This window comes from Callithrix jacchus, chromosome 9, assembly GCF_049354715.1.
Source record: "Callithrix jacchus isolate 240 chromosome 9, calJac240_pri, whole genome shotgun sequence".
In the NCBI taxonomy this organism is placed as follows: domain Eukaryota; kingdom Metazoa; phylum Chordata; class Mammalia; order Primates; family Cebidae; genus Callithrix; species Callithrix jacchus.
This window is the reverse complement of record NC_133510.1, coordinates 35,679,615-35,695,517: the sequence shown is the minus strand read 5'-3', so window position 1 is coordinate 35,695,517 and position 15,903 is coordinate 35,679,615. Positions and strand designations below refer to the sequence as shown.

Here is a 15,903-nt window from a genome sequence, read left to right as displayed (position 1 = left end):
TGCTTTTTCTGGCTATCTTAATTGTTACTGGTTTCTAATTTAATTCTGCTATGGTCAGGGGACATATATTTTATGTATTCAATTTATTTAATACATTATTAACATTGATTTTAGACCCCATGATATGAAGAATTCTGGAGACTGTCTAATGTAAACTTGAAAAATAATGTGTAAGGCCAGGCATGTTGGTTCAAGCCTTGTAATCCTAACACTTTGGGAGCCTGAGGCAGGTGGATCACTTGAACCCAGGAGTTTGAGACAAGCCTGGCCAATATGGCAAAACCGTGTCTCTCCAAAAAATATATAATAAGGGGCATGGTGGCATGTGCCTCTAGTCTCAGCTACTCAGGAGGCTGGGGCAGGAGGGTTGCTTGAGCCCGGGAGGTTGAGGCTGCAGTGAGCCATGTTCATACCACTGCATTCCAGCCTGGGTGACAGAGCAAGATCCTGTCTCAAAAAGAAAAGAAAAGAGGAAAAAAAGAAAAATAATATGTATTGCCGGGTGTAGCAGTCTACAAATGCCAATTTTGACAAGGTACGTATTAGTATTGTACTGCTTTTTTATAACCTCTTATCTAGTTGTTCTATCATTGTTTAAAAAAAAGAGTTAAAAATTCTGCAAAGCCAGATTTGTCTATTTTTTATTGTGGTAAAATATAAATAAAATTACCATTTTATCCATTTTTCAGTATTCAGTTCTACAGCATTAAGTGCATTCATGCTGCTGGGTAACTACCAACTGTTAATTTTTGCTTCATGTATTCTGAAGCTCTCTTACTAAGTAAACTACACATTTAGTATCATTAATATTTCTGATGAATTGGCTCCTTTGTCATTATAAAATGTCCTTCTTTATCTCTGCTAATACTGTCTCTCTAGAAGTCTACTTTGTGTGACTATTAACATAGCCACATCAGCTATCTTATACTTACTTTTGTATCCTATATCTTTTCCCAATCTTTCATTTTCAACCTGTCAAACAGCATTAAAGTGTGTCTCCTTTAGACAATGTAAATCTGAGTCACATTTTTAGTGTACAGTAATTTTTTACATTTAATGTATTTATTATCATAAATGGGTTTTAGGTATACCATTTTGCTATTTGTCATTTATTCTTAATTCATTTCTCATTTATTCTTAATTTATTGCATTTGTTCTTAATTTATTGCATATGTTCTTAATTTACTGCATTTATTCAGCTTATCCAAACACTGTAAGTATTCCATTTTAATTTTAATTCTCATAATGGCTTCTTACATGTTTCTTTTTGTAACATATTCTAGTTGTTTTTCTACAGATAAAAACATGCATCTTTCACTTATCAGTCTACCTACAGATACTACTGTGCCATTTCACAAATGTATAATTCCATTTACTGCCCCCAACCTTTTTGCTATTATAATAAACAGAGATATCGCATATACTTCCTGCCCCACATATGCACAGCCTCCCTGATCAGCAGCATCTTCCACCCAAGTGGGACATTTGTTGCAAGTGATGAGTCTACATTAGCATATCATTATCATTCATAGTCCAAAGTTTACATCAGGTTTCACTCTTGGTGCTGTGTATTTCATAGGTTTGGACACATGTATAATGACATATATCTACCATTACAGAATAATAAAGAGTATTTTCACTATCCTAAATATCCTCCATGCTCCATACATTCATACATTCTGTCCATGGTTTATAACGGCCATCTTCAGGGGAATTAGACTTGTACAAACTGCTCTGCCATTTACCAAATCAGGTTTACATTTTCTTTGAAAAAAATCAAATAACTGAAGGTGAGAGCAATTTTTTTTGCCAGCTTAAATGCAGAATATAAAGACTTAACCTAAAACATTCTAAAGATAACAGCAAGCAATACCTAATAGCACTAAAAAGTTTATAAGTATGTTCACTATTACTAACGCATCTGAAATTCTAAATAATACTGAATGACTGCTAGAACACCAGCTATGTGAGAATATTAGAGCTTAGATAAATTAATTCATATGCTGTAAAGGCAAGTCTTAAACATATTCTTCCCACCACACTGTAATATCTTTATGACAAACAGTCTTATTTATATCTTCAGCACTAAGGTATTTACTTTTGGGGGTTTTTTTGAGACACAGTCTCACTCTGTCATCTAGGCTGCAATACAGTGGCGCGATCTTGGCTCACTACAACCTCTGCCTCCCAGGTTCAAGATTCTCCCACCTCAGCCTCCTTAGTAGCTGAGAATACAGGCATGCACCACTACATCTGGCTAATTTTTGTATTTTTGGTAGAGATGGGGCTTCACCATGTTGGCCAGGCTGGTCCTGAACTCCTGAGCTCAGGCAATCCACCTGCCTTAGCCTCCCAGAGTGCTGGGATTACAGGCATAAGCCATGACACCCGGCTGGTATTTACTTGTAATCAGACTGTTTGCCACCAATTAATACATGTGTTATCTAAATCCTTCATTCTTAAAATGGCCAGTGCATACTTATATTTTTAAGATAGTGACTGACTCATATTCCATATTTCATATAGAGCCAAGTACTACTGATCTATTAGCATGAAATTATAACAACACATTCTCCAGCATGAATTTGTTTAGAAATAATATCCCCTTTTAAATATCACTCTGAGAAGCATCTTACTGATATGGATTTTAAAATTATAAAATATTATCAGGGAGAGAGAGAGACTCATCATTTCAGTCATCTAAAATTAATATTGATTTTAAAAATATTTTGAGGCTTTCAATAAACAAACCCAAAACTAATGTGTTATAAAAGAGAGAGCAAAGGATTTCAAGTTCCATCCACACCCACCAAAGGCTGGCCTTTCCACTTCACCCCCAAATTCTCAGATGATCATTATAGCCCTCCTCCTAGCTGCTCTAACTTCTCACTCTTTTCCAAACATGACTGGCTCTTTAAGATGACAGGGCCTTTGAAGATTACATTTCACCTAGAATTTTCCTCTCCCTCACTGTACCTGGAATTCTTTTATTCAAAAAGTCAGCTCAAGTATCTTTCCGTTGTGAGGCTAAGTTATTCACTCCTCTTGGGAGCTCCCATAACACTATCTATATCCATCATTTAATTAACAGGCTGAAAAAACATCTCTCCTACATTAGGCCATTAAAGGCTTGAGGAAAGGAGCACTTCTTATTCATCTTTCCACCTCTAATACTAAATACAAGAGTAGTGTGCAAAAGTGTCAAGAAACTATTTTTTAATAAAAGACTGAATTCTTTCCATAGCAACTGATGACTCCAAATGTATAATCTGACCCCTGTGCCTTGGCAGCAGCCTCATAAATAGGTTTCTTAAATCCACCCAAGAGCCAAGAGTCCCAGTTAATTCTAGGCATCATTGCCATAGTGATCTTTGACTCCTATCATGGCACACTCTGCTAATAAAAAAAATTAATTCCCTTTATCTGTAGGTAGAAGTTGGACTTGAATTCATAGACCACTAGAATCCAGCTTCAGCCTCTCATGTAAATCACCACTGTAGTCTCAATCCTCCCTGATCCCATCCTCTCCTGGTCTACACTCTGCCTCCCATATCCACCTGGGTAAACCTGAGTCCCACTAATTCTTCAAAACTTAGCAAGTCTCACGTGCATGAGTCAGCTTCAAGATACTCAGGAAAATCTCCCCTATCGTGGTTGCCTGGACTAGCATTTTGTATTTCTCACTCAATACCTGTATCACATCAATGAAATGATGAAGCATGAAGCACAACCAGACATTTAACAAATGGGTGTACATAGCTTAGTGAGGTGTAATAAGATAAGCCTGCTGTGTTTTTTTTTAAAAAAAAAGAAAGTAAATCTAGAAATAAGATGAGTAAAAATCAGCATAAAACAAAAATTTAGCCTCTCAGTATATATACCTATCCCTATGAATACAAATCACATGATGATTATATACTTGTAAACACAGAAATACTCATTTGAAAAACAGCACTATCAAAAAGAATGAAAGTTTTCAGGTTCCTATGGAGGTATATTCTTTTGAAGGAGATAAATTTTCAATTTTCTTTCTCTTAATTTTATGCTCAGTAAGATACATGTATGATTAATAATTTAATTTTCAGCTTTGTAGAAAGTATATATACCCCTCTGTATAAATTAACAATTTGGCATTTGGGGTTATAATCAATATCTTTTTATGTTGATTAAGAGTCCCTTCCCGAGAGCACTGTCAATTTCAGCTCAGTTCAATAAATGTTTACTGAATATTTACTATATTCTAGTCCTTCCTAGATCTAGAAATGAGTAAAAGGCCAATGACATTCAGGAGTTCCAAAATGAAGAAGAGATCGAAAAATAAGCAAGTAGTTCAAAATAACATGGTGAGTATAAAAATTGAGCTTTGTACAAAGTATTATGAACAGACAAAGGAACAGGGTTTCCATGATACACAGGCAGAGACAGACTTACAGGATAAACATGAGCTGGATCAGAAACCCAGGAGCTAGACCAGAAACCAGGATAGGATAGGGAGACACTACAGGCAAAATTAGCATTAAAAAGGAAAAAAAAATCCCTAAAAACATGACAAAGCAAGATATGGTTGGTTTATAAGCATAGATACTACATAAAGTGGGGTGCGAGTTAACACTAGTTGGAAATATCTTTAAAAGCATGCCTGGGTTGGGTACTACAAGCCATGATAAAGAATTTGATTTTTTTTTTCCGGTAGGAAATAGACAGACTGGAAACATTTTACTAGTGGCATGGCCAGATAAGTGTTCTAGACAGATAACTTTAATGGCTAAATTCACTTACTAAATATTTATTGAAAGCCTGTTATAAGCCAGGATTTAACTAAGCAATTTTTAAAAAGGATATCTTTGGTTACGTGAAGTATAGAGAGTAAATCTATTTTCATGAAGTAAGATAAACAAATATTAGCAAAGAAGCCTGGCACGGTGATTCACACCTGTAATCCCAGCACTTTGGGCGGCTGAGGCAGGCAGACCACTTGAGGTCAGGAGTTCGAGACCAGTCTGGCCAACATGGTGAAACCCCATCTCTACTAAAAACACACAAAGGATTATATATATATGCAAAGAAACGGTGATAGAACTTTATCATTAATATTAACTATCAAAACATCTCTGCTATCTTTATCAACACTACAATATATTAGGAAAAAACAAGTCATCCTCATCACTATTACTCCTTAGAGAAATGCAAATCAAAACCATAATGAGATGCCACTTCACACTCACTAGGAAGACTTAATCAAAAAAGACAACAAATGTTTACTAGGACACAGAAAAATTGAAACCCTCATACGTTGCTTGTGGGAATGTAAAATAATACAGCCACTCTGGAAGCAGTCTGATCAGTCCTCAAAAAGCTAAATACAGTTTATGATCTGTATTTAGTCATATGACCTAGCAATTCCACTGCTAGGTGTATATCCAAGAGAAATAAATGCCTATGTCTATCCTAAAATTTGTACACAAATGTTCATAGCATCATTATTATGATGGCCCCAGAATGTTAATAATATCCATAAACTGATCAACAGATAAACAAAATGTGGTATGTCCACATTATTATTTGCCATAAAAAGAAATGAAGTACTGACACATACTATAATTTAGATGAGCACTGAAGACTTCCTAAGTGAAGGAAGCCAGTCATAAAGAACCACATATTCATATATGAAATATACAGAATACATAAACCTATAGAAACACACAATAGATTAATGGTTGCCTAGATGTGGGACAGTCTGGGGGGTTAGAAGATGATGGCTAAGGAGTGCAAGGTCTCTTTTTAGGGTGATTAAAATGTTCTCAATTTGATTATGGCAATGGTTGTATAGCTCTGTGAATATACTGAAGGCCATTTAATTGTACAATTTAAATGGATGAGTTAAATGGTACATGAATTACATCTCAATAAAGTTTTTATTTAAAAAATGAAATCTTGAGTAATATTTTCAAAATTCTATTTCTCCTTTCTTCATGAGGCCAGATGGTGCCCTTCCCAGTACAGAATGTACTATGACACTCAAGTGCCAGAAAAATGCCAACACTGAATCTGGCAATTATTTTTTTCTAGAAAAAGTAAACTTCCAGTTGTTCAGCAGAAAACAATATTTCTATGATATCTAAACAATAAGAGAACAGAAATTTTGACCCATCTGGCATAAAAGGTGAACTATAATGTTTCTACAACATCAAAATCTAAAATGCTTTTCTATCAATCAATTTCATCTTCCATCTGTCTTAATCCAATCACTGGTGTAAAAATTATCAATAATTAGGGCTGTCAGATTATAAACTTTTGAAAGCAAAACCATGAGGAAGAAAGGAGTTAGCTTTTGAAAAAGAAGACTTGAATCTAATCTCTGCCAAGGCCAAGTAACAGCCATGTGGTCTCAGCCAAATATTTAAGTTCTCTGAGCATCAAGTTTTTAATCTGCAAAATGGGAATAATACCAGTTCCACTAACCTGTCGAGATTTGGGGTAGGATCAAATGGTATTTGCTACCAGACTCTGAAACTGTTCATCAATATAATGCAAAACCAATAAATCTGGGACAATGGATATTGTAGTGCAAAATTAAATATTAGTAACTTAAAGTAGAGTTTTAGAAGCAATAAGTCAAAAAGGGAAATAAAAAAATTTGATATTCAAATTCTTTAAAGACTGGGGACATCTAAAATGAAGATATACAAAAATATAAGTATGAGAAAGAAATTTTACATGACATATTTACACATACATTTTCCTTAGAATTTTTGAAACATATTGGTATAATGATGAGTTATCTATTGTTAGAATTATGAATAAGCTATCACTGTTGGAAATTCCAGAGTTTAAAGTTAATGCTAAGGTAGCATTTCAATTTTTATTTGCTTATAACCACATTCCTATTAGCCCAGGAGTCAGATGAGATAAATATACTGATAAGGATACTAAATAACAGAAGACCCTAACAGAAAATTCACCTAAAAAAAGGAAACATGTTTGCATGTATATATAATTAAACGTGTATTCATGCAAACAAGGAATTGGGTTCAAAAGAATCTGTTTGTTAACATCTTGATCTATATATAAACCCAAGTTAGTCTTCCCATACTCTTATTTTATTTTTTTACTCCTGGACACTCCAATATTGCTAGAAAAATAAACGAAAGCATGCTAATTAATTGGCTTTACTGCAAATATATGTCTCCAGCTTCAGCTGGGATTCCATGATTACTTGGAAATCATGTGTTGTCTCTAGTCTTTTTTCCTTCTCATACTTCCCACAGCAGTTTAGGTCTTTAATGTCTCATCTAAGCCACAACGTTTATCGTGCTTCTTACACAGAGGTTTAATTCCCTGGGACCACATCACATTGCACTCTTTTTCATTTTCTTTCTTTCTTTCTTTTTTTTTTGAGACCAAGTCTTGCTCTGTTGTCTGGGCTGGAGTGCAGTGACACAATCTTGGCTTACTGCAACCTCTGTCTCCTGGGTTCAAGCAATTCTCCTGCCTCAGCCTCCCAAGTAGCTGGGATTATAAGTGTATGCCATCACACCTGGCTAATTTTTGTATTTTTAATAGAGACAGGGTTTCACCATGTTGGCCAAGCTGGTCTCGAACTTCTGACCTCAAATGACCTGCCCACCTCAGTCTCCTGAAGTGCTGGGATTACAGGTATGAGGCACCGCGCCAAGCCCACACCCCTTTATCTTCTCCTGTTGAGGATTAACATCAACACCGTAAAAGCCATGCAAACAAGGGCTTGAGTTTATCTTGTTGAATATTCTATTCCCCAGTACCTACAGAGAAATAAATGCTGAATAAATATTTGTTCTAATAAGCAGAGGCAAGAAAACAAGTTAGGCAATATCATATAACCTCTACTACCTTCTAACAAAATTTCTCTGGTACAGTTACATGAGTACTATAAAGATATCAAAATCCACAGCCCATAATATCTTTAAGCTTTAATATAAGATTTTATTTTAATAATAGTTTATATTTTTTAAAGCAGTTTTAAAGCCACTTTTGTCATTTATTGATTAAAAATAAGCCAAATATCAAGGAGTAATTTGTGTATTTTAAACTCATGTGTAACTCATTTTAGAGCTAAATTTTTATCTTTAAAGTCTAGGTTTCTTTCAGATCAGAATGTAGCTTCCAGAATACAAAAAGGATGTTAGTTATATCTGCAGTTCATAAACAGCTTGTCAATCATCACAGAATTCATGAACTCCATACATATTTATCACTGCATTCATTTTTAAACAAATATTGTGAAAGAGTGCACACAGTGTGAGAAATGTCACCTAAATGCTAAAAAAAGGCCTGTAAATATCAATTCTTAATGGTAGGTTCCTTGTCTATCAACAAAATAAATATCAGCCTCTTGTCCACTTTCAATTTCACTGAATGCCACCTACTTATAAATTAGCTATAATGATTCAAAACACACAGTTCTATTTTGACCATGATTTCTCAATTTTCCTCCCCTTCCCCAAAATCATGATTTGAAAAATTAAATGTAAAAAGTATTTACAAACCTCCATCCATCCTTCTGGAGGTAACTGAAGGCTCCATCAACAACACTTGCAAAGAACTGCCCTCCTGTGATGAAGAGGGTATTAATGGTGACTAATCGGCCTCTTAAATTGGGTGGTGAGACCTCCGCAATGTACACTGGCACTGTCATAGAAGCAATGCCTGTAAAAACAATGAAAAGTAAACATGAGACATTTACTCAAGATTTCCGTTGTTATAAATGCTGATGCTAGATTTAGGCATACACTTATGTACATGGGCTTGGTTTTCTACTTTAAGCAAAGATTTACCACATATTTAAGATTTTGTTCTTAACTAATTTGAGGCTACTGCAGACAAGTAAAAATGTATGCAAGATACCATTTTTCTTATTATCACTTGAAAGCCTAAAAATGAAAGCACCCTAAAGACTAAGAGAACTTCAGAGTGCATGTAAGTGTACTTTATAACTTCTTGAGGACTAAAAATACAAAAAAAAATTATCTAGATAGAATGATTACGGAAATATTTTTAGTCTATATGGAAATGTAATCACACAACAGTGAGAATAAAGAATTATCTTAGGATACATATTAACTATTCAAAGACATAATTAGATGCCAATAAATGCACCAAAACTTTTCATTGGTTTACTAATAAAAAATTCACATATTAAATCACCTTATTCAATTGGCTGGGTGTACATCTCAGAATAAAAGAGTTTTATAGCTAAGGTATATTTAGTTACATTAGCTTTAAACATTTTTTCTATCTGAAATTAATGCAGTATTCTCTATTGCAGTAGTTCTAACTTCACTAATAACCAGAATTACTTATGTGACTTTTTTCTTTAAATAAAGTTGCTCCCACCTCACCCACCCTAGACCTAAATTACTAAATGGAAAATTTCAAAGGTCAGGATGAGTTTGTCTTTTTAAAATTCTCCAGATGTGATCTTGAGGCTTACTGTGTATTTAAAAACGTACAGTTCTATAGTACAGAACATTGAACAATTCCAAATTATTTCTTAAAGTCTCACCCTCTTGTGGCATCTGCAATTTCCATATAGGTCTGATTATTTAGACTATTTTAGCATTTAATATTATTTAGCCTGTTGTATTCATTCTTAACCAAAGGTTGGACATCGACTGATTTGCTGTATCTAATCAATATTCACCAAAGCCTCCATAAAAAAAAGATTGCCTAAAAAATTTTAATTTTTATATATCTCTACATATTATTATATCCTTAGATTAAGCCAGAACATGAATAAAATGAATAAAACAGATCTATATAGAATTGCTTTTAACAAACTGCTTTTTAATGAATTTATGATGGAAAAAAATAGTTTGCATTGAAGGAATCAGTACTAAGAAACCTGCTGCTGTGTTTTCTTGTACAAGGGCTGTTGAAGGTGCTATTTATTACATTCCATAAAGTAAGAGACATTTCTCTATGGTCTCAGTAACTGCAATATTTGTGCTTTTCTACCAGTGATTTTTGTTAGTTGATGGCTAATATAAATCACAGGGTTTTTTCTTCATTTCCCTTTTTTTTTTACACAAAGAGGCCCACCTCTACCCAATTTTTTGGACTTCAAGGTATTATTTTTGTGACCCAAACTCTCTCCTAATGGCATAACAGTCTGTAATTTTTCCTATTATATTTTTCATCTATTTTTATTTGCTTTATCGTTGAAGAAAGCAAATAAATACACAAATAAACAGAGAAATGAGATTTATTTAAGTAATACATATTTATTTGGGAAAATTCACTGAATTAGCCCATAACTACTGATAAGTAGTTATTAAATCTGCATACAAGTCAAACCATTAAGTCTCAGAACTAGATACTAATTTCTACCAGTGTTATTTACTACTGTAGTGGCTGTCAATAATCTTATGACTTCGAGTTTCATACAGTAGTAAGCATGTACTAATAGACACAGAATTAATAAATTAATTTACATTGTATGAATTGAATACATATTAACCTATATATATATTAATTTACAATCAAATCATCACCTAAGCAAATGAAGTTTCCATTTGACTGCTAGTCAATTTAGTAACACAGACCACCTTGAAACACCCTCATCTGACTTGGAAAAAGGAAGCAAACATCTGCTGCAAATGTTGACAAGGTACTTGTATATTCCTTTTAGTTCTCTTACTATTAAAACATCTCAAACTTTCATAAATCAAACAATAATTTATAATTTGGATTTCTTTTTCTGCTTTGGTCTGACTATAAACAGGACTTTGGTTGCTCTCTTTAGACAAAGATCTTACCATGTAGCCACAGAAATCAGTATGGGAATTCAGGACTGTGGTTTTAAGCAACACATGCTCAACAACAAAAAAAAAAAGCCCATAGATTTTACTTGATGGAAATGCAAGTATGTCCTCAGAATCTGATAAAGCTCGATTATTTAAGACGCCAGAGCTTTGAAAGTAACACATACTGAAAAAGGGTAAAGACTGAAGACAGATTCACTGGATTTGGAGTTGAAAAGAACCACAAAAGACCTTTTGTCCAATGAGAGTTCAAGCTGACTTAACATGCGACAACTGACTACACTCAGCAGATATTTTACAGGAACTAATTATCTTATTTAATCATCGGACATCCCTTTAAATGGCATGTAATTATCTCCATTTTTCATATCCCAGGTCACACAATGAGTAGGTAGAAGAATCAGAATTTAAAGTAGACAGGAAGATTCTAAAACCCAATTAAGATGGCACAAACTATATGGACTGATCATCATAAATAAGGGGAGGCTCTGGAACCAGTGGGTTTCAATCCCTGCCTCGCCACTTAACAGCTGGTTGTTTGGAAAACTTACTTAACTTTTCTGGGTCTGAAATTCCTCATTTACTAAATGGGAAGAATAAAAGTAACTCCTTCATAGGAGTTGAGAGGATTCAATGAGTCCAGTAAAACACCTAAAATTGTGCCTGGCATAGAGAAGGTAGTCAATAGTATCAGCAATTATTTTTATTCTTATTATCATCTCTAGTTGTGAAGCATCACCAATTCTTCCTATTCAATTCAACCTATAGTAGGTGACAGAATTAGAAGAATGAGTACAGGCCGGGCGCGGTGGCTCAAGCCTGTAATCCCAGCACTTTGGGAGGCCGAGACGGGTGGATCATGAGAGATCGAGACCATCCTGGTCAACATGGTGAGACCCCGTTTCTACTAAAAATACAAGAAATTAGCTGGGCATGGTGGCACGTGCCTGTAATCCCAGCTACTCAGGAGGCTGAGGCAGGAGAATTGCCTGAACACAGGAGGCGGAGGTTGCGGTGAGCCAAGATCACGCCATTGCACTCCAGCCTGGGTAACAAGAGTGAAACTTCGTCTCAAAAAAAAAAAAAAAAAAGAATGAGTACAAACAAATAAAACAGGGTCCCAGCTATGAAGGAAAGTATTCAGAAGACCAACTCACAAAAGCATACAATCTAGTAATAACTGCAAAATACATGGTAAGGGTCATAATAAAGCTATACACTGAATTCTACTGTGGCATGCTGACAATAATAAGGTGGTAGCTGGAAAGGTTGAGCAGAAAATTCTGCACAGAACAGGAGCTTAAAATACATGAAATGGCATGGGGTTTTCTGAGAGATAAATAAAAAATGTGAGAAGGAATGTGTGCAGATAAGATGTGAGAGACACAGAGTGCCCAATTCTCATGGAAGCAGCATCCATTAAGCAGTGAGTATTGTCAGATGCTAGGTCTGAGCTAGGCACTGTGTTAAGCACTTTGGAGATAGTGCTGTAGGGGAGAGACATGAGCTCTGTCCTCATGGGGCTTAGGGTCTGCTGGTCAAGTGGAATGGGTCTTTCCCATAGGGGAAATGTGAGGAATATCAGGCTATAACAAACGGACTGGCCCAGCCTAAGGAGTCAGAGGGGCGTTGGATGAAGTCATGTTTAAGCTGAGATGAAGTAAATTGAGAGTAGGCTGGAGATAAGGGATAGTTTGGAGGTACTGCAAATGATCAGATCAACTTAGATAAAGGCCTTGAGGCAGAAAGAAATGCATCCTGCTGAGGAAGGGGGACTACTTTTAGAGAAAAGGGCAAGGATCAAACACAGTGTAAAGAATCTTAAAGGCAAAATGAAGGGGTTGGTACAGAGAAGCCTCTGAATAGGGTAGAAGAGGAAGATGCATGATCAGGTTCACATTTTTAAAGGATCATTCTGGTTGGAGTATGGAAAATGGATTGCAGGGAAGCAACATGTAGAGTGGCAGCAATGGAGATGGACTGAAATGATGAGATTTGGGAATTATGCCTTTGGTATCTAGGCTAAAGAGAATATGGATGGGATGTGAAGGATAGGGAGAGAAGGAAGTTGAGGATGATGTTTTGATGTCAGGAAAAAGCAACTAGGAGCATGATGGGCACTCTGTACAGGGATAAGGAGGGGCAAAAATTAAGTTTGGGTGCAAGATAACAAGGTCAGGTCATAGATGGATTGAGTCAGAGGTGTTCTGCAAAACACAGAAGTAGATAGTAAGTGGCGTGCTTGATGATGTGCTGTGAATATAGATTATTTACATGTGAGTGGTTCTACCCCCTCACTCTTTCCCCTACCCGATAAGGTCTTTACCAGAATAACCTGTCTTCTCCTTTATCCTCAAGGGAGAATTTGGTCTTTGTCAGACTAGTTCTTGGGATTTTATCATGCTGGGCAAAAAAAGGTGGAGAAAAGAAAACATGGGCAATTAATGTGGTTTGTAGGGAGAAGTTAAGAGCAAAAAAAAGCAGAAAACAGTTGTGAGAGACTTGGGGTCAGTCTGGAGAAAATGGGAGGCTGTAACAAAGGGAGTAAGCCTTGAGTGGTGAAGCGAGGAGATGACAGCAAATTTAAGAAATAATGCTGATTTGTAACCTACCTGCTATTATATTCTTCAAGAGACATAAGTTAAGAGCAGTTCTGTCTTGCTATTGCTTTTAGTTGCTGCACTATATTTCAAATGCAGCATCAAACTGAGACTCAACCAGGTAGGGTTTGGGAATTATATAACTATGTGGAGCTCAAAGGATGGTTCTGTGTGGACAATGCACACAACTGAAACTATGGAAATGGATAAGATCACTCAATGGCATAGGAGAAGAATGCTTAGAATAGAATCCTGAAACAGTCCAGCAACTAAGGGACTAGGAGTGGGGAACTGAGAAAGCAGATGACCAGCAAATATCTACCTTACCTTTCAATACTATGTTATTTTTAAGGTCTTTCTATGTTATTGTTTTGTCTTATGTAAAATCATCCTATCAACAGGCAGGTGGGACAGATATAATTTATTATCCCCCTATGAAAGGTAATGAAGCCCAGTCCCAGAAACAGATATAAAGAGATTTTCACAAAGTCACATGGCAAGTTAATGTCAAAATGGGTCCCACAGGTCTAGGTCCCCTAACCTTTGTAATGTGTCATTCAAGGGCTGGGTGTCATAACTCTGTGATCCTTTGGAAATGTCTCAGAAACATCTCATTTTTGACCTTATTACTTTGACTAGCATACATAAACTTCTAGAAGCAGAAGAGTCTTCTTTCTTCCCTGCCCCTGTTGCCTGCTGCGTGACTTACTGCCCCCAGATGTCATGTTAAAGAGCCTGAACCAATTAGTAAGAAAAATGAAAACTGAATATGATTAATTGTATGAATTGGGGCTAGACAAATTTAAACCATAAAACTGCTTTATGAAACTGGAAAAGTAGGAGGATCTGTGCTCAGTCTACTCACATCTGCCCAATAGGCACATGTTAAACACAGACCCTGTTAATACTCTCCTTGCTTTTAATAAAAAGCAACTCATGCAAACTATAGTTTATGAATTTCTGAACATGGAGATCACTTTTGGAAAACCTTGGACATGAGGCTCTGTCATCCCAAAATCTACTTTCCACTTTAGGAAAACATAAAATTTTGTCCCTTGACAAAGCTCATTATTTTAATAAAGGAGGGATGGTTAAGTAAATCTATTGCTTAACTTTAGAGTCTGTTTCAATAACTATTATGTATTTGTGTAGTTCAGCCCTCAATTTGTAAACCACAGAAATACTCAAATAAATGAACAAAAACTTCCCCTGTTATTTCCCTAAAATCTGTCTTAAAGAAAGAAAATATATCAAGGCTCACAATTTTGCTTGGGTACTATTACTCAAAGATAATAATTTGAGATCTTCAAAATGAAAAGTTAAGTGATTTAAAAATGACTGTAATAAATGATATTTAAATATGATTTAAATATTTAAAGTGCAGGAGAGTTCTACCAAGAGCTTTTGATTTATTTCCTATTCGAATCACTAACCAAATAAAATAAATGCCTGATAAGGAAAAAATAAGTTATTAATAGTCCATACTAAACTCATACATTGAAATTAAAATAAGGGGCTGGGCACAGTGGCCCATGCCTGTAATCCCCGCACTTTGGGAGGCAGAGGCGGGCAGATCATGAGATCAAGAGATCGAGACCATCCTGGTCAACAAAGAGAAATCTCGTCTCTACTAAAATAGAAAAATTAGCTGAGTGTGGTGGTACACGCCTGTAGTCCCAGCTACTCAAGAGGCTGAGGCAGGAGAATTGCTTGAAGCTGGGAGGCAAAGGTTGCAGTGAGCCGAGATCATGCCACTGCACTCCAGCCTGGCACCTGGTGAAACAACGAGACTCTTTCTCAAAAAAAAAAAAAAAAAAAATTAACATAAGAAATACAATGGTATAAATTCCTGTTAACAGCTTATTAGAGTAAACATCACCACCAAAATCCATGTTGGTGTTATTCTAAGTATTTTGGAAAAGCTCAATTTCTTCGAAAATTTTCTACAAAATTATAAGATCTACATCAATGAACACTCATTATCACACTTGGCTTAAGAAGTTTCACCAGAAAACTGCATCTCAGACACCGCAGTGCAACCAGATTCACACACGACCACGCTGCCAAGCTGATTCACCATCTCAACAGAACAAAATGCTCTGGAGTGCAGAAGTTGGCTTTCAAAAACGGCTGGAAGCCCTTTTAAAGGCCTGAGTCAGAAGTATAAATAATTTCATAACCAAATAGCATTAGAAAATCCTGTTGCGATGGATAAATACCCATGAATCACAGCTGTCTCTCAGCATGATAAGCCAGGCAGCAACTAATTAGCTGCTTAGAAGCACATCAAGCTACCTTTTAATAATAATGCTTCTTGAACAAGAAAAATTATAATGTTCTAATTTCATTTTGCAAATTATTGCTTTATCATCCCTAAAAAAATAATAAAAAGAAACAGACTCTGTCAAAGGGTCAGTAACCCTTGCTGTAGTTATTTTGGTTTGGCTGTCTTGCTCAGGGCTGATATGTTTACATTTTTCCAAATAGTCAAGTATCTACAGTTA

The 15,903-nt window shown here is 35.7% G+C and overlaps 1 protein-coding gene across 4 annotated transcripts in view; it reads right to left on the bottom strand.

Annotated features, from left to right (window-relative positions):
* SLC2A13 (solute carrier family 2 member 13) overlaps positions 1 to 15,903 on the bottom strand; it is a 385,769-nt gene that overhangs the window by 300,603 nt on the left and 69,263 nt on the right. For all 4 annotated transcript variants that reach the window (XM_009003636.5, XM_002752368.6, XM_017975993.5 and 1 more), the window contains exon 2: positions 8,526 to 8,685. In XM_009003636.5, the coding sequence (XP_009001884.1) occupies positions 8,526 to 8,685 (160 nt within the window). The remainder of the gene's footprint in view (positions 1 to 8,525; positions 8,686 to 15,903) is intronic.